The following is a 25,168-nucleotide window of genomic DNA, read 5'->3' on the forward strand; positions in this document are numbered from 1 at the left end:
CGAATTCCATCTTCATCGAAAGTTAAGAGTTCAATTACGATAGAAGAATTTAACCGCGCAGCTTTGTGTGAGAAGATTCAATGCTCTCTCTCTCTCTTTTTTTTTTTTTGTTTCTACGGGAATTCGAGCCAGTTAAAGTCGACTTATCTCCGGCGAAATGCTGCGTTCGAAACGACTCGCGAGATATTCGACGAAATAATATCTCTAGGTGCAAGCGGAGGGTGAGAGGAAAAAGCGCCGGCGATGCAGGGTAAGCGGACTCCAACCCCCATTCATCTTCGACGCTCGTTCCGGCCGAGGATAACGCTATTTCGACCGTAATACTTCTGTCGGAGAATCGCACAGCGGAAAAAGTAGTTCGGCATTGCAGCTGCCGGCGCACGCGTACTTTCCGGCTTCTCGACAAACGGCAATAACGATGATAATAGCGCGGCGAATCGTAAAGAGGGGGGGGGGGAGGGATGAGAGGAGATTTTGGGAAACTTTCTCTTGGATATAGACGTAAACGAAGATGCGAAGACAGTTTTGTTGATCGATACAGCTTGGCATGGCAAAGATCTTGATTCTCCATTTTCTTATTTTGCGTATTCTATTTTCTGCTTGCTGAGAAATGACAATAATTAGCGCTAGGTAGATAAAAATAAAGAGATAAAGAATGAAACAAGATTTATAAAATACCGAAGTGTTTTTATGATGTTAGAATGAATGTTTAATCGATTTTTTTTCATCTACACATCCTGCCAATTCTTTTTTATAAAATAATAAAGATAATATTTTCTATATATAATGGGGGAGAAGATAAAAAGTTTTCGTGAAACATTTGATCACATAATGATCTGAACTATATGACGATTTACATCAAGGAAACGCACGCGTAAATGCAACGTGTAAATGCAAAATAAGAGCGCACGGAAAAAAAATCGATAAAAAATCGGTATTCTGATCACCGTGCAGATGAGCGCGGTGCAACGCGTTTCTGCGGAGATATTCACAAATCTTGAAAGGTGCCGACCAGATGAAGCGAGATTCGAAAGATGGGAAGTACGCGATGGAGGAGCGGGATCGAGAATAATAAGAGCGCGATCAGCGAAGTGTAGCGTATCCGCGGTGGTAGACGTTGACGGGATTTCTCAGAGAAGTGTACGACGGTGTACTCCCACGCTCCCACTCGACTCGACGGACAAACCCAGCCGAGGACGAGCCACCCGAGCAACCATCATCCACCCGCCCATCCACCACCTAGCCAGCCAGCAGTGAGCTAACCACCCACCTGCGTTAGTCGCGGCCGCCGCTGCCGCTGACGCCACCGCCGTCGCTCGACCGTGTGTTTAAAGCTCCGCCAGTAAAACAATAAATTGCGCTCGAGAGAGCGGCGTGAGTGAGAGAGCGAGAGAGAAAGAGAGAGGGAGGAAAAGAGAGACGAGAGTCGCGGCATACTAGCGCGGAGGAAAGCGGTCCCTGTCAGCAATTGCCCCCCTCTTGTAAGAAAAAATGGCAGCTGCTGTGGCTGGATGGCGCGTACGAGACCATAATACGGTGCGCCACCCTACCGTGCTCTGTACGTGTGGACGTCGAGCGCGCGAGCGCGACGGGCGGGGCGGGCTGTCCTGGGTTGGAAGTGGAGGAGAGGAGGACGAAGAAGAGAGAGAGAGAGAAAGATAGGGGGAGAGAGAGAGAGGACATGGACGTGCAGTGGAGAGAAAGAGAGAGAAGGAAAAAAGATAAACGGCGTGGAAAAAAGCAACGTGCGACGAGGAGAGACGACCTGGCTGAGCAGCGACGACTACGATGACGACGACGATGATGACGAAGACGACGACGAGGACTACGGCGGCGACGACCACCACCGACTGACCAAGAGAACGAGAGAGAAAGAGAAAGAGAGAGAGAGAGACTCTTCCTGTGGAGCGTGTTCGTCTGTATGTATCGTCGGCTCCCGGTTGGCAGTTTCGGTCCTGACACAGGCGTGAGAGAGACAGAGTGAGTGTGTGTGTGTGTGTGTGTGTGTGTGTGTGTGTGTGTGTGTGTGTCTGTGTGTATGTGAGAGAGAGAGAGAGAGGGGGATGCGTACTGGGGTGAGAGAAAGAAGCGGTAATAACGTTCGGGCGAACCTCGAGGTGGAAGAGAACCCCGCAGGCGGGCGGAGCTGGGTGCTGATCCCGGAGGCGGAGCGTTGTTGTCGAGGTACAACCCACCGGCATCCGACCGGGTATCCTCTCCTCTCGCTCCCGCCCGTGTTTTACCGTCCCTTCGGCTCGTCGTGACCGACGGGGGGTGGGGACCGAAACGAAGAGGCGACCGGTGGAGGCGCGGGTCAGTCTCTCGGGCAACCGGTCGGTCTGTCGTTCCTTTGCTCTGTCCGCGCCACGTTTCGCTCCCGCGCGACCCAAACGATACATCAAGTAGCTCCGCTTTTCACGCGCGCGCGCGCGCGACAAAAGAGCGACTGTGTGCCCGCGACGACGTAACTTTCCCTCGGCTAACTCGCGCCGTCGATGGAGTGCCACTCCGGCGTGCCGTTCGTCGACGTCAATTGCTGCGGATCACACGCCGACCAGCACGCCGATCGCTGAATGTCTCACGGCTAGATATTTAGCATCATTTTAGTGTTGTGCTCCGGATCTGTTGTCAGCACGCTCCGATAGGAACCCTGTCTGTCCGCTCGAATTCACTCGCGTCGCGCGTGATCTTTGCTCTTTCACGCGTACGCGCGCGCATGTCGACGACCGGGAGTCGGTGTTGACTCTTGCGATCGCGTGGAGAGGATGCTGATGCCGCTTCACCGGCGCTCGCGTCTAGAGAACAGAAACCGGCATCATCTCGCGGATAGCAATCATCGGCATCGCGATCATCGGCAACGTCGCGGCGCACGACGCCCGTAGCGACGTCGCGACGTCAAGCGGATCGGCCTCGAGACGCGCTTTGATTAGATCGTCGGTAGACCCCACGTGGCTCAAGAAGCAGCGCGCGAGGTGATGTTGCTGGAGTCGCGAGGCCTCGCCGGTAGGAAGAGAAACGGACTGACACTGACCTCGTTCGGCGGCGGTGGCGGCGGCGGTGGCGGAGGCGGCGGCGGTGGCGGTGGCGGAGCCGGCAGCGAGGAGGACGACGAGGAATCCCGACATCACCTCTACCTGGGCAGGAAGATGCAGGGCGAAGGCACCGCCGCCCCCGCGGTTTCCACCGGTCTGTCTGGATGCGCCGGCGACGACGGCGACGAGAGCTCGAGCCCGTCGCCAAACAGCAGTCTCTTGAACAACCTAAACAACAATTGCAATTCGAATCGACAATGCGCGACCGACTTCAGCATCGCCGCGATCATGGCGCGGGATTCACGCCAGCAGCAGATGCAACAGCAACAGCAGCAGCAGCAGCAGCAACAGCAGACGCATCATCACAGACATTCGCAGCAGCAGGCCGTCGGCGGCGGCAAACTGCATCAACACGGTGAGTCTCTTCGGTAGAAGCGGGTGATCGAACCCGGTGAATGTTTCGAAGGTGTCATTCAGCAGATTTTGCCAAGTGCGACGAATCTAGAAGTGATTTATTGACGGCGGGATGTGAGAATAGATAGATCTGCTGAAGAATTTCGAGATGAAAAAAAATGTGAAATATTCGTGCGCAATCACTAATATACGGTTCATAGTTTATTTAAAGGAAAATATTTAAAAGTTTATGGAATATTTTTTTCATTGCAATTAATAGAAAAGCTTACGTGAATAATTTGTGCAAGCAGAATCAACTTTGATATCAAGAAGTAGATAATATTACAGATAAATATTTAGGAATTCTGACTGCTTCGTTTTCGGGATATCACGATTTAAACAACATTAACATTGAATTCTGACGTTAAAATTTGTATGAAAATATTTCACGTAACAGCGGGACATTGCAACAATTTGCTCCGTCAGTATCTAGAAATATTAAATATGATCACGCATGTTATATTTCAGCGACATTAGCTCTAAATTCAATTACATTTATTCCTCCGAAAATTTCGCAGTATAAATCATATCAGTATAAATATAAATCACATGCTTCCCTTTTGATTCGCGAAAACTCGTTACTCAACAGTCGCGTAATTGACGTTTCACGTCAGTGTATTATTCAGCTGTTATTCGTCAATTATTCATCTGTCGCTACAACTATATCGCAACTCTAATTTATTGCTAGAAAATGCGTCAAAGAGAAGCGCTGCTACCAACAACAAGAATTAAGTAGTTCTCCAACAAATAGACTAAAATGTTACAAAATGCATCGAAAGAAAACAAAACGCGGCTATCAGCAATGAGAATTAAACATGATTGACAATCCACAATATTTCATATCTAAAATTTGATTAATTTCTAATACGCGATTGAGTAAAAAGATCAGTACAATTTGTTGCTGACGTTTCGCTCGAGTTGCAACAGTTTTTGCAAAATATTTGTCTCGCGATCATAGTTTATAAATGAGCAGCAACTTTATTACACACCTTTATTGTTATCGTACCTCTCGCAAGCGCATCGTCGCGCTTGGATATGATATTGCGCGAGTCATAACTCTCTTCATGCGGTGCACTTCTCTTGCCGGCGCATTAACTCGAAGAAAAATCGCTAACCCCTTTCGGTACGGCCATCCATAACGTTTAATGCGGCCATTCCCGACGAAAATGGAGCGGCCGATCTATCGCGCGATTTTTGCGTCGTACGCCTCGGCCTACCTGTCCGCCGTCACGCATCATTATTTTTATTATCCCGTTAAAAACTTGCCAATTAATTTTCGACCATTAACATTTATCGCGCACGCCGTTCATGCTCCAATCCTTTTGGAACGTCTTGACGTCGTCACGTTTGATTGGAGGGCAGCGGGGTCCATGGGATAATTGCAAAATATGCGAAACGTAGGAAGTGATAAAAATACAGGTAACTCTCGTATAACACGATACTTCGAGAACACGCTTTTGATATAACACGGTCTGAAAATTGCGGGAGCCCTCGTATAACGCGGTACTTCGAGAACATGGTTTTAATACAACATCGTCTGAAAATTGCGGGAGCTCTCACGTATAATATTATGCATTTTTAAAATCATTAAAAATCTGTACCAAGGCTTTTTTTAATTTTCGGAACGGAATCCCAATTTTTATATTATTTTATGATTATATTCATCATATAACATGGTTTCGAATAAGTTTTTAATTGATTTCGATGCAATACAGAACGAATTTTCATATTATCCGTTAAACTCGAAGAATATTTGTACATAATTGTATTTATATGAATGATAAATGCACAAAATTATGCTGAAATAACTTATTTTGAAATAAAAAGTATTTCTATATTTTTTAAACTTTTAAATATAGAAATAATTGCTATGTATACTTTCGTTCTATGCAACTCCAGTTTATGCACGACGCGAATAAATTTTTCGAACTTTTATGGTGGAGTCTTTAACCTCGCTGCAAAGTTCTCGAAAAAAAAAAAAAAAAAACGAAATAAGACATGTCTCAATGTCGAGAAATAAAATATGGTGACAACTTCCTCGACGGAACAGTGAATTGCGCGGAAAGTTTCCCCGGCTTCTCGCGTTTAAGTATTAATTCCGGAAGCTCCGATGACGCACGTCGAAACTTGGACTGTAATTACTCGCTTGCTGGCGATTGTCAACATTAACTGTGTAAAGCCCCTATAGCGTTCGATATTATCGCAAAAATTTTAACACGAGTAATATCGCGCTGATAACATCTCTTTGAAATGCTCCCACGCATCGAATAATTAGCACGAGTATTGACGATAAAATAATTATATAATAATTGTTACAATGTAATATCTTTGAGCGCGCGATATACGACTGATACGAAATTAAATTTATTATACTGCTATGTACACATTTGCAGCACTATATTGCTACGGTATTACGAATGGAACATTGATGGAGACTTGCAGTGTTAATTAAGGCAATCCTCAAGATGCCAAACGTAGCGGAAACTACCGTTTCTGAAATTGCTTCGTTACTTCATCTCTGCGCAAGACATCTGCCGGCATCTAGAATATTTGCTTATTAAAAAAGATATTCGCGGTTAAGTAAAGGGTTTGAGTGCTAAGGTGCGACGAGCGTAGAAACACGCTCGCCATCGCGTTTTAATTCGCGCATTTGCGGACGTAAAAATGTCGACGAGGAAAATTACAAGCTGGCGCGGCGCTCTAATGAGGCCCTCTAATATAGAAATTGTTCCGAACTGTCATTATCGAGATAAATGGCCGGCGAGGGCCGCGGCACGGCACTGGGGACGAAAGCGGATCGTTTTTGTGAGGAAACGGGATAATGGCCCGTCACTTTCGTTTCTTTTAACGACCGAAAAAGGCGTCCGGGAGCGGGAATTCGCGCGGCGAAGTCACTTCGTAATCTGTCGCGCACATTTGGATAGCTATATCTCATAAATGGAAGGTAAATTGACCTGAGACGCTATACTACTCGATATGCACAGAAATTACTGTACGTAGCAAGAGAATTATTATCCCTATAGCAGAGGTGTAATAGGAGCTGTTATCATACAACTGCATCATGGATTATTACTGATAATTTCACTAATAATTTCGCTACATTTCACAAGTGAACATAATCAATAAAAAGTTTGCGCTTACTGTCTCACTATTTTTTTTTAAATTACGTAATTACGTAATGATGTATAATTTGTGGAATTAAGCTATCTTAAAAAATGAATTTAATTGTTTCAAGGATATATCAAATCAGATAAGAAAGACGCCTTTGCATGTTGTTTGCCATTATACACACGTAAGAGATACCCATAATGAATTGTAGAAGTTCAATAACGTTTAATTAAATTCAGGTGCATTGTAATAGCAATGTTTTCCAAGTGTTTCCTTCGAAAATCGTTCACAAAATATTTGGTTATGCGGCTGATAATGGAGATTGGGTTGTAACGAATTTCGGTGCGTTCGCGGTTCCGGTAACGACCGTAAATTATTTCGGCATTAATGAATTATTTAACGCACACCGGCGTGAATGAAATGGTAAATAATGTTACCGCCTAAATCGTCGAAATCTGTTCTCGCGAAATAATTAATCGCAAATATTTTGTGCAAAAAAAGAACCACGCGATCTTTCGTCGCTTTAGAAACTCGTTTGCAAAGTACGCGCGGGAATAATATCCAAAATGACCAGCACAACTGTTACTTGTTTTAATGCAAATGAATTATGCTAGGTATAAACGAGAACAAATTAATAGACTATTATAAATTGAATAAACAAGTCAAAGAAATCAATTTCAAATAGTTAACGTGATTTCGACAAATGTAAATAAATTTTTGACTGCATGTAACAATTTGAAATTTTAAAAATTGTTGTACATACACTAACTTATTTGCATAATCTAGAAATGAATAAACATATTTAATTTCTTTAAATAAGGTTTCTCATTTTGTGTAACTTGTTTCTCGACACATGTTAACTTATGGTAGCAATAAATTTTTATATGTAGGCGCATTTTAATGCTATTTGCATAGACACGTGTCCTTAGTTTTACATAATGATAAGTGAAAGATAACCTCGCTAGTTATTCCGTGATTCATTATCAAAATTGACTTTATTGGCTATTTACTAAGAAAACCTAGGTGATATTTATATTATCAGGCGAGATAAGGGACACTTACATTATTTAGGAAACGCATGTTGTGCCTAATTGGGGATGTTATTTACATGTTAGGTATGGATTTTGTTTAGAATTACAAAGTTCGGTTAATTGACCAGGTATCGAGCGGGCCTATTAGAAACAGCGGCGGAATAACGAGATTCGAGACACGCATAAATTGTTGCCGCCACGCTAATGAATAATTTAATGCTCGTCGCGCGTCAGTGAAATTCGAGTTCTGACTAGAAATCCTCAAATTTAGCTTTATCGATATTTAATTTTTCAAGATTGATCCTATTCACTCTGCATTACAAGTCGATAATAGAGACATTACGTACAAAATTACAAATCTACGTAAAACACCTTATCAAGCTTTTAAAAGGTCATTACTATAAAGATATAAACTTTCGATCCTCGAGTAGGCACTCGAACTCATAATATTAGAGAATGCGATAATTTAATTAATTTAGTCGTTTCTTTAATATGTTTATAACTATTTTATTGAGCATTAAAAATTTTTAAGATAAAATCTGACTTTAAGAATTTAATACGCACTTAGCTGCTTTTTATGAAATCTTTATCCACTTGCTGGGGGTTAAATATTGAAACTTGTTCTATTTATTTTTCTTTTACGATGTTGGCTACCGGAAGGGCATAATTAGGATCGATGGCACCTAGTGAAATATATAATTATGATCGCGGGCGAGTTGAGGTGAAACCCGAAAAACCCGTTGTTCTTCGCGCGATCGACCAGGTGAGGTGTCCCATCGGAATTCTGGAAACGGCCGTGGCCGCTCTCCGGGCCCAGCCAGACGTCCGAACGAGACTCGATGGTGTTCGGTTTCATCATCGCGTATCTTGGACGCCCGCGGCGAATAATCGCCCACGAAGATCCTACGCGGCGCGAAATTTACGGTCGGTCTCGCTGCAATTCACCCACGGAAACGGGCCGCCATTCCCAAATAAACTCCGGCAAACGGGCGGCATGAATCGGGCTCTCCTCCGGCACATACGCGAATACGCACACATCGGCATATGTGTGCATATGTACATAGGAGTTTGTAAAGTAAATCCGCGAAGCTCGACGCGTCGTAAAACTTTGTCAGAGTGGCAGTTTTTCTATGAAGTTTCTTGAAATTAATTTTTCTCTGCGTAAATCCGAAAACGGATTAATTTTCAACAAGCAGGAGAAAAGAAGGGTTTATATTTGATTTTGCTTTAATTAAGAGAACGAAACGCGTATTAGTTGCATATTCTTGAAAGTGAATTTTGTCGCCAGAAAGAAACACATGAGTTGAAGCTTTTAGATATCTGTCGTCGATATAAAATACATGAATTGTAAAAATAATAATGGATTTTTTTTCAGCATCGATGATTTTCTATAGATTTTCTGTTCTGGCGTGTCAGTTCTGAGATAACAGTCCACGTTTCATATTGAATTCACATCAATAGGATAGGCGCAAGTATCAGCAAGGCGTAGGATTAGGATAAATTATTGAATGATTTGAGAATGCGATTCTTGACTGCCAACGACATTGAAATTCTCAACACAAGTTCCGCAGAGTAATATAAAGATTTAGATCGAACACTGTACATTGATAGACACGCTTATGCGCCACAGCTGGTGTTGTTATGTAAATTCCTGTGCGATGGCCCTTATGTTTCTCGATACTGTTGTTTACCGACATTTGTTTTCTTGCACCTTCGCTCGTTCGCTCGCGGGCGAGAAATTTAAATGAGATGTTAAAACGAGGAAAGTACCGTGCGCGTCGTCGGCCGACGAAATCGACGGCCGTTAGGCGAGATTTATTTTTACTATCGGTCGTCGAACATTTGCGTTAAATCCGACGTGTTACGTACCGCAGGGAAACCGGTATCCACCGGGCATAACTTTGGGATTAAGCGCGGCGCGCTATCAGCCGCGCTTAACGTTTAACATTGTTATCTCAACTTGCCTGGAGTTTGTTTGAGTTTGCCTGAGTTGGCCCGAGGTCGACGAGTACGCGATACAATAAGAGACACGCGCGGCCGAATTCGGGTCTGGGCCGTCGCCATACTTTTCATGTTGTTGAGAGAAACGTGCGATATACTTGGAACTGAATTTATAGTTGTGCACGCCCCTAAGGCAATCGCAACGCGATAACCGATATGCTGTGAGAGTATATTGCAAATCGAGAAACTTTCTCAAATATTTTATATCGCAAGCAGAATTAATCGGAACAAATTTTATTATACTATAAATATTTTGCAGATATGATTTATCTGATGTATCAGAGAATCAAGAACACTGAATTATCCGCTCGAGATAAAGAGAACAATTTGAAATTCTTGGGGAACCTCCATTTTGTGGTAACATTGACAGTCGCATAAAAATCAAAGCGCAAATATTCATTTTGTTACTTCATATTTTTTTTTTGTAATCAAGGTTTTTGCGCTTTGATAGCCTTTTTCCGTTAATATTTTTTATTGGCAATTATAATACACTGCATTTTACTTAGTACATCAATAATCCAAGATTACAAAATTGTTCGTCGAGATTCACTAAGTTAGATTGTTCAATTCAACATGAACGTTGTGAAAAATCTGGCGTCCGCCGTTGTTGAGTTTCCCCGAATCGATTTCGACGATCGCGGAACGGCGCTCGGGGGACCCGAGAGTCTACGTTTGAGTAATCGCAGGTCCTTAAGCCGCTGGTCCTTTTATTCTTCCACGCGCAGGTGCGAAGCCTCGCGAATTCCCGATTGAAACTCGGCGGGTTCGCGAACGACGCGAACAAAGCGGATCCCGAGGAGCGCGTTAATTCCGAAACAGCCGCCGGGTCCCCGGGATACGCGGGAATAAACGGTAGCTCGTTTTCACGAGCCGGTCGAGCTCGACGAAATAAAGGAGCGTCACGCGGACATATAGGGTTTCGTCGGAGTGTCAACCATAATAAATAGCCAATGACTTAGTTAAGCGGGAAGCTACTCGGCCGAGCGCGAAGTTACGACCGGTCGGAATCGGTCGGTCGGATCGGTCGGGCTGAGCAGGAAACAGGTGGTAGTGGGGTGGTGCGTGAAGATTTCTTGTTCAGCGAAATGTTGCCGAAGAAGGAAACAATGATTGGATTTCGAACTCTTTTGAAAGCTAAGAAAATTAATGGAGAATTAAATTGGATTGCGTCAAACGCGACTGTGATTAAGAAGTATTAGAGCAACAAAGTAACTAGTATCATTTTTTCATTCTAGAAAATAAAGAAAATGCATTATTAAATTTTTTAAAAAGTAAGAAAGAAATTTTTGAGTTAGTGAGAAATCGTTCAGCATTGCAATATCATTTTTAATATTTCTTATTCGCTTCGTGTGTTTAAATTGTCACGGTTTAGCGCGAGATGTCAACAACGAAAAGTGCAGTCAGCACTTTTATTTAGACGTCTTATTCGTCTCGTCCCACTTACAAGTTTGTGGCATCCACCTGGTCGACGCCGGACACTTAAACGATCGTTGACACGGGTGGGCATCGGACACGATGAGTTCAGAGACGACGCTTCTCTCGTCTTAAGCGGATGCGACGATTCTGTAATTCTGGCGACTTGTGCAGCCTATTCCGAGGTGGTCTCAGCAATTCGCCTCTCTTCATCGAGAATATCGTCGCGTTTGATGCCTTTCGTTAATAAGCGCGAATATATCTCACTATGAAACGTAGTCATCCTCGTAGTGAGAAATCACAGAATGCGTTTGATCTTAATCTGAAAGAATAGCGAGTTTTGGAGTTACATTTTTTCCGAAATACTGAAACTTTGAAAGCACTGAAATTTCGTGAAATTATTATCGATTGGTAGGGCTTTTTATATTAATACTTAGTCGAGAGTTGCAAATTGTGTCACAAAATTGCGTAAATATGAAATGTGTTGTCCCTGATTTCAAATATATCTCGAAAATAATACTTGATTTTCAATCTTTAAATGAAGAAGTCTTGAGACGATTTGAATCCCATCACTAAATGAGTGTACACATTGTTTATCTTGTCTAGGCTTGCAAATATTTAGTTCGTTAGAGCCTGCGACTGACATTGCGTTCATTGTAATGAAACTTGCGCAGAGATGGACGAGCGATGACGTCGTTCTCGAAAGGCGAATGGCAATAGGAGCGCGCGCTTATTAGAGAGGCGTGGATTGAGCTCGAGATTGCATTCGCATTCCTCCGTTCCGATAGTTTTGCAAATTGCCGGTAATGACAGACGATCGGCCGATTTTCCAGGGTACGGAAACCGTTCGCGGAAAGCACTGGGCGAGCATCGAACGATGACGATATGCTTCGCTCAGTCGCGATTACACGCTGCGTTCTTACCCGGGTAAAACTGATTGGTTTATGCGCTCTGAAATCATAGATCTGCCTTTTTCCCCGCGAAACCTTACCGATGATTAAGCTATCGATCACCAGTTCCTGGGTAACCGGCAAAATGGAAAATGTAGCTCGTAATCAGAAAATGTTGAAGAATAACGGAAATTGAAGTTGTAAGCGGAGATATCTTTTTCTTAACACGCCGAACTATTATTTCTACACAAAGCGGATTGATTTATAAATTAAACAATTGTTTCATGCATTTCCGTGGATCGAATCACAAAACGTAACCGTGGAAAGTTACTCAGTCGTTTATATTCTGACGATCGTAAGCCGCGTGCGTCGCTCAAATGAATCAGCGATCACGGCGGACAATCCGCGGAAAGGACCGGTTCAATTTCATAATGGCGAGAGGGCGGGTAAGAAAAGAAAACGAAAGTGTCGCGCCGAAGTCATCGTCACTTCGTTACCTCTGTCGCGAGCGCGGCGCGAATGACAGTGCTTGAAATACGAGGCGCGAACGACATTTGTTAGCGCCTTCCCGCCACACTGATGCTCGTTTTGCAGTGATATCGAGGAGATACATATAACATACGAGAGAAACACGAACGGGCCGGTTCGGTTTGTCAATCGAGTTTCCTTTTGCGCTTCCCGCGTTGGCGGTTTGCTCCGGTTTGATCGACAGCGTTATCTTTTGTCAGTTTCCGCACTTATGCGAAGGAGCTTCATGATTATAATCGAATTTCGAGGTGTGGAGATGAAATATAGAATCGAGAATTTAACGCCTTTCTTCAACGGAGTTTTATAGCAGACTTTCTCGAGAGAGAGAGAATGAAACTCTTGGAAGCAGTATTTTACAGCGTAATACTTTTAACATAGTGTTAATGTTGGCATAAACTATTTTTGCTCATTAATATAATGACTGCCATTATATTAATATAACTAATGTAATGGATTTGACCCTGACACTAAAAGCTGTTACCTTTCGTCCGTTATACTTTTTAAATCACACTTGCTTTTATATCGCGCGACAAGCTGTATTCGCAATAGAGTGCAAATTTCCAACTTTTTGTCGATCTCGAACTGAATGCATTAATAAGTTTGCCAGAGCAACGCTATTAAACTAAAATTGCATAATGTAAGTATATAAGAAAGAAATGTATCTTTACACTTACCTTTTTAAAAATATATATTCTTATTAATAGGCGTTATACAAGATGTTAATTATTTATGTATAATTATGAGCTGTGCAGGCCAATTAGAGGCCAATTAGAACTATCTAATTTTGATTAATCTAATTTATGTATTGATTAATCTAATAATACATTTATTCGTTCTCTTTAATTCATAACTAATTTTATAAATTTCTATTACATACATTTCTCTAAAATATTTCTTACAGATTGTTAATATTACGTTAATTTGAAACTTGCACGTTTTTCATGATCTCTATCGTGATTATTTACGAAGGCCTCACTCTTCTTGTAATATCATTTTGCGAACGTTTCGCACAAAGTGAGACGTCGAATAGCGTTGAATGGCGTAATCAATTTTTTGCGTATGCCAGACGCGACGCAAAAGGACTCGGTCGTCTTCGGGGAAGGAACGTACCGCGTCACGCTCAGATTAATTTACGCTTCGCAAACAAACAAGGTGCCGGTTTTAATTATTTGCCGACAGATTGATTGATCGATTTGAAGACATTCTACTATCGCGATCAGATACGGCGCGTCAATATACTCAATTTACCCGGTTGCACAGTACACGCGCACTTCCGCGACTGTCCTTTTCTCTGGTCGCGGTCGCGCGCAACGCACGCTCGTTATATCCCTAATTTACCTTTCATTAATGACGGATCGATGAGTCGGCGTAATTTCGGCGACGCTTAACAGAGCGTTTTTAATATACTTTTCGCTATCTTAATTAGATATTTAGACCGCGGCGAGAATGGAGGGGGGAGGGGAGACAGGCGGAGCTTGTTATTAGCGCGGACGGCCCGTTATCGCCGACATTAAATTAAAACCGTGCGACTCGAGAAAACGCGGCCGCGATACCACACGGCCGCGTAAAAGATTACGTCGTCGACTGCGAATATTTTCGATTTTTGACGACGATCATAATTCATTCACGCATACCAGGCACGCTCGTAAACTTGTCCTCTCGAGCAGACGTCGGCTTCCGTTCCGAAAGTATTTACGATATCACCCTCCTTTCTGCCGTATTATTAACTTTTAAAGGAGTTAACTTTTCAAGAACTTTGTTTTAGGGAATGCTTTTTAGTTAGTACGTGTTCTTCGTTTAAAAATAAAAGCACTCTATCTGAGAGACGTCAGAACTTTTTCTCTTAAAAATGAAAGATTAAATCTCGATATTCCTTAAAACTTGAGAATCTTTTTTTTCCCACTGTTTCTACTTTTCTTATATTTAGTTGATATTGAATTAGTAATTGCATACCCCGAGTGGCTCACATTGCGATGAGTCATTAAACTCCAAGTGAAGACATCGATTTGGCAGTGCTCGGTGGCATTCTAATGAGTTCGTTCGCGCGAATTTGCCGCGCCGACTTGCAATCGTGCGTTCAAACGGTTCAAACGGGACGAGGGTTGCATTTATTCTTCCCGTAGATGATCGTCTGGGCTGGCGAGTCGTTTCAATCTTTTCCGCGAGCGCTTTGATCCGCCTCGCCCGCGTGCGCGCTCGCAACCGTAACTCACCCGGCGTGCCGTAAAGCCGCGCGACTCGTCAGACGGCCACCGAGAGCAAAAGCTTCGATCGGCGCGGCGGCTCGTCATCCGTTTCGTCAGTCGTTTAACACGGCCGTAGATTGCGTCGAATAAAAATACGTGGATGACCGACCACACATCGAGAGAGTTGCCAAGTCGCTCGCTTACTTCCTACTCCGGCGATCGTAAATTTCTTGACGATTTAAATATTCGTTTCAATGAAAATTATTTAGGAAGATATTTTCATAATATAATTTCTTTACTTTTTTTTACACGTTTTTTCTTTTATATGCAAAACCAGCTTAAGTGCAAACCTAGCTGAGCGACAAATGCTTGGTCGGCACAAGAAAAACCAATGATAGTTTCTGTATGTCGAGCCGTCGCGTCGTTTTACGTAACACCAGTATGCAACCGGCGAAAATCACCGGTTTTTTGTGCTGGACATTTATTTGTGTTGGTATACTGTCTCGAAAAACCAGCGGTTTCTCTCATACGTTCGCGATCGACGTGACGCAGCAAGTATCGCCTGATGCCGAGCTCTTATCGCGTCAAGACGCGCGACCCTCGCTGGCAACTTAATCACGGATATCCGAAGACGCCGATTCTCTCTTTCCCTCGTCGTGTTTCTCCGCCTCTCCGCAATTAAGCGAAGAAACACGCTCGATTTCAGGCCACGCGATGTTCCCGGGAAATAATGCGTCTCACGATGCACGTCGTCGTTGGTGACTATCGCTCGTAATCGGCGAGTGTTGGACTTGCACGAACGTTAAAGTCTCTTAATTCTCGATATTTCAAATCAATCTTGCAATCTCGGTGTAAAATCGAGGTGAAACTAAAAGCCTATTTACGTTAAAATAAGTAGATAAATTTTTTAATATCGTGAGTAAAAGAGCCTCTGGAAAAGATAAATAGCGCATTGTATTTAAAAGGGAAAGAGAATTAATTCCATTCGTTAGCACACATAGTACTGAAGATGCGCGTTTCCAAGGGGTTACATGAATATATAATATTTTATGCAAAAGTCCTGAAGAATATAATCCCTGTAACGGAAAATCCCGCGAACATCTTCACGTTACCGCAGGTGTAACTATAATTCCGGTTACGCCCATCGAGCTGTATTAATGAAGCGATATCGATCGGCCATTTCAGGATTTATATACTCGATCCTGCGGCTGTTAAATAACTTCTTCGCGGAGTGTTAAACGCCGTGCGCGCAACTCAACTCGTGCAGGTGTACGCGGGCCCCTCTCGCCGGATAATAATCGCCGATAAATCGGCGTATCGGTGCCGACGGTAATTAATTATTGCTTTGTGGTTATCGGCCCTATGCCGTTGGAAACGACGAGTTGCGTGCGGATAATCCTCGCCGACGGAGATCCTCCCATATTGAAAGGTTTGCAGCCGCGCGAGGGCTCGGAGCGCAACGTAAATACAGAGTCTGGCGACCGCAAGCGACTCTCCGCAGCGTTTTACGGTTAAAAGCCGGCCGACGAATGGAGATTACTGTTATTGCAAGTGGTAATTCGTACCTAATATTCCGCGATGTGTAGCGGCCGCCAAGGAGTTTACTATTGCGCAAACAATCGCCCGGTCTATCGGATCAAACTCCCTTTAACCTTTCGCGAAGCGGTCTATTTATCTAAACAAGCGAATAGGAATAAGAGGTGTTGAAAGTTGCAAAAAATTATGGAGAGGAAAATGATACTTATATTGCTTCGGTATGTGCGAAACAAAATTGATATAATATTCAAGCTGTTCACTTTGGATTTGCGCGAACGATCTAATAAATTTTAGGAAATTTGAAAAAGTTATACTCTACAAATTATTCAATAAATATTTTTCCAAACATTTACTCTGAATTTATCGCCTAGTTAAAGAATTTGGAACATTGTGCAGCGGGAAGAATTTACTTTTATATTCCTTCTTTTAAACTTTATATCAATTTTATGTTTTCTGCGTGAAAATTGCATTCAAGGTGGATAGTCGAGAGCCGGCAATCAAATAGCCACGTTTCTTTTTTTTTTACCGCAAAATATGCGTGGTGTAAATATAAGGTGAAGTAACCGTCGAAGGACGTGAGATCAATTTACATATTGAGTTGGCTGATAATTCGTGACACGTATTACCGACAATCACTGCCGCGGCTGATCAATAATATCGCAGAACTTTCGAGGATCGTTCCTCTCATCTCGCCGCGGTTTAGACGTAATTAAATGCAAAATGACTAATTTCCTCGATTACGGCACACAACGGTCATACACGCCGGCGAGCGATGTAATGAGCGCGCGGTAGCGCCTGGAAAAAGGATAATTATCCACTTACGACGAGGCTTGCTTTAGTTTAGCGTTATTAGCGTGATGCCGGCCAAGAGCGGCGGTTCGTGAAATTATAACCTCCAGTAACTTAAGGTAAACCAAGAGACTTTATTTATCACCGCGTTACTTCCTCGTTTGTGCGCGTGTACCAGTAAGCTTTCGCCCTGGAAAAAGATTAAAAGATTGCGACGTGGATATTTCGATTAAATTTATTACCTTTTCACCGTGTAAGTATATAATGTGCGCGCGAATAAGAGCAAAGTAATATTAAAATTACTGTATCATTATTCGCGAAATATTAGAATCCAATGGAATTATTGTTCTCGTAAATTTCGTGAACGGCAGCAATTTATGTTAATTTCGCACATACGCGCCCTGATTTTACTTTCCGATTGTCTTATATCATTTTCGAAATTTTACTTCTTTACGTATTCTCTAGGCGATAAATTCAGAGTAAATGTTTGGAAAAATATTTATTGAATAATTTGTAGAGTATAACTTTTTCAAATTTCCTAAAATTTATTAGATCGTTCGCGCAAATCTAAAGTGAACAACTTGAATATTATATCAATTTTGTTTCGCACATACCGATGCAATATGAGTATCATTTTCCTCTCTATAATTTTTTGCAACTTTCAACACCTCTTACTCCTATTCGCTCTCCGACAAAAAAACTGAATGTGTTCGCAAGATCGGTTGCGGATTTTTTGCGGAGAGAAATCGGGAAACTGACGAAGCCATAATACCGATACCGAATTCTGCCTTGTGGACAATTAATTCCTCGCGCGCGCGCGGCATCAATGTGCCAAATTGATGGCCAGCACCTGACGTATTGGCCAAGTCGGTGCCTCGTAACCGCCCATTACAAAGTTTATTACGGTTTCCCCGAGTACAACGGCGGCTCTTACTATGAAAACGCGCTCGTGTGAAGGCGCACGTGGTAAATACGTGCCCGCGAATTACGCAGAAGGGACCTGTTAAAATGGCAGACGCCGGTCTCTCGTGTTCCCATTAGGTATAAATAAGTCTGATCTCAGCCGCGCGCGGATACTCTTATCGGAAGGATTCGAAAAATCGCCTCTGAACTCACTGGAGAATGTATCCCATCAACGCAGCGTGAATAAATCACGTTTATGTGATTCGTTCGCGCGGATTGCGTAAAGAGTTTGTTCTTTAAATGCAATCAATTTAATTTTAATTATCTTAATTTAGTTTATCTTTTTACGATTCATTTTATTTTTCAACGACGGACGAAAGTCGTTAAAATAAGATAAACCTTTTGCGCACCATCTGAAGAATTACATCGTACTTAATCTTCGCGACGTATGTGTAATCACGCACTGTAGAAATTTGCATGCATCTTGAAAAAGAGAGCTCGGCTTCCTGTGCCTGAGCGTCGTGGCGCAACAGTTAATCACCGTCGACGGCAATACATCGCTTTATCAGCCGATTACTTTTCCCTTGCGTCATTAAAATCGGAAGTAATCAGCGTAATATAATTGTGAGGCTTTTCCCGCGCGCAGAATGTTCGTTATTTACAACAATCGATTGCGTTGCCGAACTGTCGAAGGAGCTTGCTTATCGCGCGACCGTCGTTTATTTTGTCGGCGATATATTATCATCGATAACTGGATACCAAATGGATTATGCTTAGATTTACAACGATGTGATTGCACGGCGCGGAAGTGTATACAACGTTGTGTCGTGTCGGTGTGCATGTAAACGAAGACATTTGCGCGCATAAACGCGAGAGATTAACGCGATCCGCGCGAAATAAAACGCCTCAATAACACGGCGTCTTCGAGTTAACGCGAGGCATTAATCAAGTAGTAGCAGTAGTCATTTTGATCAACGTGAGTTTCTTAGAATCTCGCATCTCTCTATTCCTGTATCTTTCAAGTGCACTTGACGCATTCGCGATACAATCTTATTTCCGCACTATAGAATAACAATTATTCGATAATATCTTGATGTATTCGAAAGCAAAAATGAACAAGTGAAACTAGATTAATTAAAGTAGATAAAACATTGACTATTTATGTCATCATAAATTTTTTAACGTAGATTAATAATCGCCCGTAGATTAATAATGATTTTTTTTAATCTGATGCGACTTTTATGGCACGATTCACGTACTCGAGAGACAATATTTTAACGTTCCTTTCTGTCCATCATCTTTCGCTTTTTAACATTCATTTAAGGTCCGATTAAAATCTTAATTTCGATCAAGTACTCCCCTTCCTTCATTACTCCTTTAATAGAGTCGTCGAACGAGCGGTAAATAATCGCGCGTCATGAGAACGATTTTTCATTAATGTTTGTGCATATGTAAACGCGCATTTCTTGGAAAAAGTCGCGAAACTTTGCACACGGTTCGGGCAAGTAGGATGCGCGGCGCAATGAAAGCGCATGGAGATATTAATCGGTGCCGAGGCCTGTCGTACGTAATTTAGAATCGAGTTATCGCAATGTGCGCGCGTCGGCTCCCTCGGATGAAATTAATAACAATTTGCGGTAATGGGAGGCCTCCCGTAAATTACGAATCGACGAGCGAGCCTTGTTTTTAATTTCGCTCGCCGCGCGAGCGGCGAAAGTGCGCGGCTCGCAACAGGAACGACGTCGTTGTTGCGCGTCGCGAGACGGCGGCGAGATATAACTGTAATTGAACAACTCTTAAATATTCATCAGCTGCTGTTCATTCACGTTAACTCCTGTTCCCGGTTGCTATTTCAACGACTACGACCGAACGGATAAAAAGTGAGCGTCAATGACAACGTCGGTGATAAATGCCGATCCTTAGCTCGATCGCCTCCTCTCGAAGTCAAGTTTTTTACTACGCTTCAGCGATCCTCGATTTTTATATCGGTCCGTGCCGGAAGCGGTTTCCCTCTCGCGGTCATTTTCGGTTATTGTTAATGATCGCGATAAATAGAGGTGTTTTAACTATACAACTTTTATATAATACATTTCTTGATATCTTAAATAATTTACGAAATATACTGAAAAAAATTAAAAGCCTTTGAATCTTTGAGGGGCGATTTTACCTCTTAAAATCATTTTTGACATAACTGAAAATTTTTATACTCATGTATTTATCCCATCTACATGTGTGCGCAATTTTATTGAGATCAGAATTTATGGGTTTGCGATGTTCCCTTGTTAGTAAGCAAAACAGAAATATGCGCACGGTGGGAAAAATGATAGCAAAACATCAGGTTTGAAAAAAGTCCAGATGAAATATATAGTATTTATACATAAATTGCGTGAGAATAAGTGAGAAATGATATATTAAATATTTTAACAAAATAGGCAATAATAAAATAAAAGAAAAACATGAATGCAAGTGCATTAATATAGTAACAATTATAAAAATACGTTGCTATAATTTTTGTATTATGTATTTTCTACTTATCAAATATAATTTTCAACTATCAAATTGGATATTTTTTGATATTATTAGAATGATAAGAAAAAGGAAATACGGAATAAATTTGTGGAACTTAATAGTAAATTAGTATAATTTGGATTGAATAAATCATAATATATTTAAAATGCCATTTTATCAATGATAATGTGTCAATTTTGCACTAAATTTGTTATAAACAATTAGTCATGCAATAATTTGAATCAGTACTAACTAGAAATCTAAAGTAACTTATTTTAATTTGTATATTACATTTTGGGCATTATCTCCATAGAAATTATGTTAAATTCAAATTACATAAAGCACGTTAAACAATGAAGATACATAAGTATAAAAAAATAATAAAATAAAATAAGAATCAAATATTTACAAAAAAATGTTTTGTTCGTTAAATCGATTTCTGTTATAAAATCATATAAATATGTACATAAATGTATATAAATGTATATGAATATATACATATATATACATATATACATATGTAATAATTATATATCAAATACTTTGAATTATTTATCATCAAACTCAAGATTGTTGCTATTGCTGATCGTGGTTGAATGTAGTGATGGAATTGTAGGAGAAACCGTCTCAAGTCATTTTGAATTAATGGCTAAAAATCAAGAAGTCTCAATACTTTTGTATTATTATGATTGTAAAATCTTAGATTATTAAAAATATATATATTTAAGACTTTTTAAATCTAAAAGATTTTAAATATAACATACATATATACACACACGCATATACTTACATATATGTATATATGTATATACATTCAAGATTTTAAAAAATTTTCAATTAAAACAGTCTTGCAAAATGTGATTGCAAGATTTTGAAATTTTTGATTTTCAATCATTCTTGGTTGGCTTAACAATTTACAAATGAGAGTTTTGAAACCCCATCACTACTTGTGATTGTAGAGTCTTTGACAAATGTGTTCTGGATAAACCTATAAGAATTTTTAAAATATTTATTAGGAAGACAAATTAATCGTTTGACTTGTAATATGCACATAATATAAATGTATATCACAAGCATGACTCAAGAAAAGTAAAAATTTCTCTAATATAATAATATTAATAAAATTTACCGTTGTTTTTTTCTTTAACGGTGTATGCTTGTCGATGGCCCAGACATATTTGTTTCTTCTTGTGCATTGTGCTTTGCATAGTCTTCTGCTATCCATATATCCATATGTTCTGTTTGCATGTGACGCTTTAGAATAGTCTTCCTTAATCTAAGCGCTATGGTCTCATAATGAGTACACTCATTACACTGCACGTAACGGGTATAGTTACGCAGCGTACTATTATACTGTGTAACGTGATTCCATACAAAGCTAGAACGATATTTGTAATTTTTGTCTGAAAATATATCATGCAGAGATAAATAATATTGTAATGTCTTCGTTCCAACTGTGTTCCAATATACTTTTTTTTTACAAATATTGCATCGCACGCGTGAATGGCCAAATTTCTTAAAATACTGCCATGTCCAGTGCATTTGTCTATTTTGTTTTATATTTGGATGCTTTGCTGTGAAATGATTATTCATAGATCTCGTATTCCAGCACATAAAATCAGTTTACATATTTTACATTTTGCTTCAAAACTCGATATATCAAAATATTTCAATTCTCATTCTTGTTTAGACATTCTGACCGTTTTATGATATGATAGAGTGCTTATAACTAAGTAACAAAGAAAAAAAAACAGACGAATGAGGCAACGTAGAATAATATAAAAATATTAATAAAAGTTTCTAATATAATAATGTTAATAAAGCTTACATTGTCTTTCTGTAACGTTCTGTACTTGTTGATGGCCCAGGCACATTGGTTTTTCTTTGTGTATTTGCGTTGTGTTGTTCTACTCATATATCTGCTCTTGTCTTTCGAGTATGTGCTTGTTTATATGTTCCGATACTAACATGCTTGAAGTTTAAAATCCGACCACACTCTTTATATTGCAATAATCATCACGCTGTGTAATAAGCTTCCAATTAAAGTTGGAACGAGATGTGCATTCTTCTTTTACAAGTTTTCATGTTTGAGATAAATGTCTGATTAATATTATCGTCATAACTGTGTTCGCGAATATTAGTAATGACAAATATTGCATTGCACATGTAAATAGCCAATTGTGTTGAAATGCGAAAAGTAAAGCTTCTACCCGCTCGCTGTTACTTCTGACTTCGACGAACGATTAAACTTTTCGTTGCAGTGCGATACTCGCTGCTGACACGTCTAGAGCGTACATTCCAAGACGCGCGCTCGTGCGCCAAACGTTTTCAATTAATATCTCAATAATTATTGTGAAATTTGAAGAAACTTTTCTGTTTGGTTTTCTTTCCTCCACTCGCCCACGAGCGTTGTCGTGATTATTATCAGACACCTTGTATATTCTAGGCAAGAGATGCTCACAAGTTGTCAAAGCCTTGCGGAGAGACAACGATTATAGATTTATAATTTTGTGTGGATTTATACGCACATAACCAACACGCCGCAATCGCCACTACTATTTTTATGCTTTTATAAAATTTTTAATATTACCATGTATATTTATATAATGTGCAATTGAACAATTGTGAAAATATATGTATTGCAGAAAGGGAAGCCAGCGGTTCCGGGGTCGTTCGCAGTGCTCCGCCGATTGCGGAGACGATCAATGCGGAGGACGAACCGGAAACGGACGACACCGGCAGCACGAGCGGAAAGGGCGTCTCGCCGGTGGTGAATCCTCTGCTTCAGGAGCGCTCGAACTGCGAGGAGCTGAGGCACGTTGTTTGCCACTTGGAGACCAAAGATCTCTGGGATAAATTCAACGAGCTCGGCACGGAGATGATCATCACAAAGACCGGCAGGTGAGGTCAAAGTATTTTCGAGTTATCAACTTCCGCCGCCTGGGAGAATGATCGATGTTCGGATTGCCACGCTGATTTATTTATCGGTAACGAAGATAACGCCGCAACACTCCAGGCCGATGTCGATAAATTGTAATCGCGCGAACGATGATTATTGGATTTTCAAGTTCAGCGATGTTTCGCGATTGTTAATTATTATGGATGTTAAATCGCGTTTTAATATCGCATCGTAATTCAAATTTCGAGGCCATTTTTTTCATTTACGCTGCACGTTACATAACTTTATGTTGTGTAATATGTTTGGTAATTCGTAATGTTACACGCAATTTGCAGCAATCTTTACAAGTATCGAGGCTGGCGTGTGTGTAATAAGTAATAATAAATTTAATATAATATTGACGAGAGGGAGAAGTAAAACTCTTACTTTAAGATGATGCTAAAATCGAAAGAGACAAGTGTCGCGTGTGTTTCACGGCGCGATTAATCGCAAAATCACAGGCGGAAACAATTCCTGCTCTGTTTCTCGAGGGGATAAACGCGATCCCCGAGGCAACCAGATGCTCCGGGGGATTCCCTCGGGACGATGTACCGCCGATGCATCGCACCCGGGTTTCTCCTGGACAATCGTCGGGCGATTGACTCTTTCTCATTACTCGCGGCCGCTTACCCCTTCGGGCTCTCGTCCCGAAACCGCCGTCGCCCCGGAGCCCATGTCGCTGCAAACTCAATCACGTTCTGCCACAGGTCATGACATGACACCCACGAAAATTCCCGAGGGGGACCGAAACGGGCGATAGAAACGAGCTAGGGTTAGGGCCGAGGTGTCGTTACTCTGAGCAAGCTATCATTTGCCTGACACATTATAGCGAAATATAGACGTTCTAATCGGATTGAAATTACGATCTTTTTGTCGCGCAAAGAAAAAGGAATACAGTTCCATGGAGAACAATTTGGAATTTAAAAGTTTTTTAATCCTTTGCAAAAATGTCAAATAATATCCCTGAGAAATATTCAAACTGTTCTGTTACAGTTTTGAAAATAATCGAAATAGAAGTTCTTTTTATCGCGCGTTCGTTACTTTTTACGATGCTCATGAGAAGTACAATAATTTGAGCTTAAAGAGCGGGGAACGGGAGAAAATTAGCGAGAGTTGCGGTGAGAGTATCGACAAGATGGCATTTATATCATATATTCGGCGAGTGCTGATCGCGAACAAAAACACTGCAAATGCGGAACAGATCACGAAGCCGGAAGTGAACATTCTCTTCAGGAGCAAACAAATTCAAGCGTGGAAAGTAACATAATGTAACATATTCTACAAACAGAGAGAGAGAAAGAGAGTGGAAAAAGGAAGAGAACGACGGAGAGATAAGAATACAAATATACTGCCCGGTAATACAAAACTGTGAAAGAGTTAAGACTACCTGAGCGCAGGGGGGCAGGGACGGTAGGGATCGGGGGGAGGAGGGGGGGGGAAGAAGGAGAGAATAAAAAGCCGGGGAACGAGCTGGTGGCAAGCGGCGGGTTAAATTGCTATATTGACCGTCAGTCAATTAGTCAGGCCGGTGTAGAAACCGGGCGAGCTTATGCCAGTTTATAAGGGTCCTTGGGACGAGCGGTGGCGGCCGGAGGCGTGAGGATTCGAGTGGGATCACACTGTGAGGGGAGAAGTCCTGGAAGGACCTCGGGGCTGCCTCTGCACTCTTCGCGGAAGGCAACCGAGAAGTTTTATGTTCGCGTTCGTCTCGACTCGCGATATATATATTTCACCTTCTCAAATATATATCTCCGACTTAACGACAGCGAAAACGCTGACGTTGGACGCGAAGCTAACTATCAACGGAGTAGAATCTTTCGCGTCAATGTGTGACTGGTTAAAGTAGGCTTTT

General features: G+C 41.4%; 1 protein-coding gene and 1 long non-coding RNA gene across 3 annotated transcripts in view; one reads left to right on the plus strand and one right to left on the minus strand.

Moving 5' to 3' along the window:
- The first annotated feature begins 458 nt into the window (after window positions 1-458).
- The window catches only part of LOC105674669 (T-box protein H15-like), a 47,220-nt gene continuing 22,510 nt past the window's right edge, over window positions 459-25,168 (plus strand). For both annotated transcript variants that reach the window (XM_012371171.2, XM_012371172.2), the window contains exons 1-2: window positions 459-3,447; window positions 23,024-23,279. In XM_012371171.2, coding sequence (XP_012226594.1) covers window positions 2,976-3,447; window positions 23,024-23,279 — 728 coding nt within the window. In that variant the 5' untranslated portion in view covers window positions 459-2,975. The remainder of the gene's footprint in view (window positions 3,448-23,023; window positions 23,280-25,168) is intronic.
- LOC105674670 (uncharacterized) lies at window positions 19,488-23,029 on the minus strand. Its single transcript, XR_001101164.2, has 4 exons — window positions 22,207-23,029; window positions 21,508-22,107; window positions 21,169-21,366; window positions 19,488-21,027 (listed from the first exon to the last, which is right to left on the minus strand). It is a non-coding gene; the product is annotated as an uncharacterized lncRNA (long non-coding RNA).

Source organism: Linepithema humile, chromosome 1, assembly GCF_040581485.1.
Source record: "Linepithema humile isolate Giens D197 chromosome 1, Lhum_UNIL_v1.0, whole genome shotgun sequence".
Lineage (NCBI taxonomy): Eukaryota > Metazoa > Arthropoda > Insecta > Hymenoptera > Formicidae > Linepithema > Linepithema humile.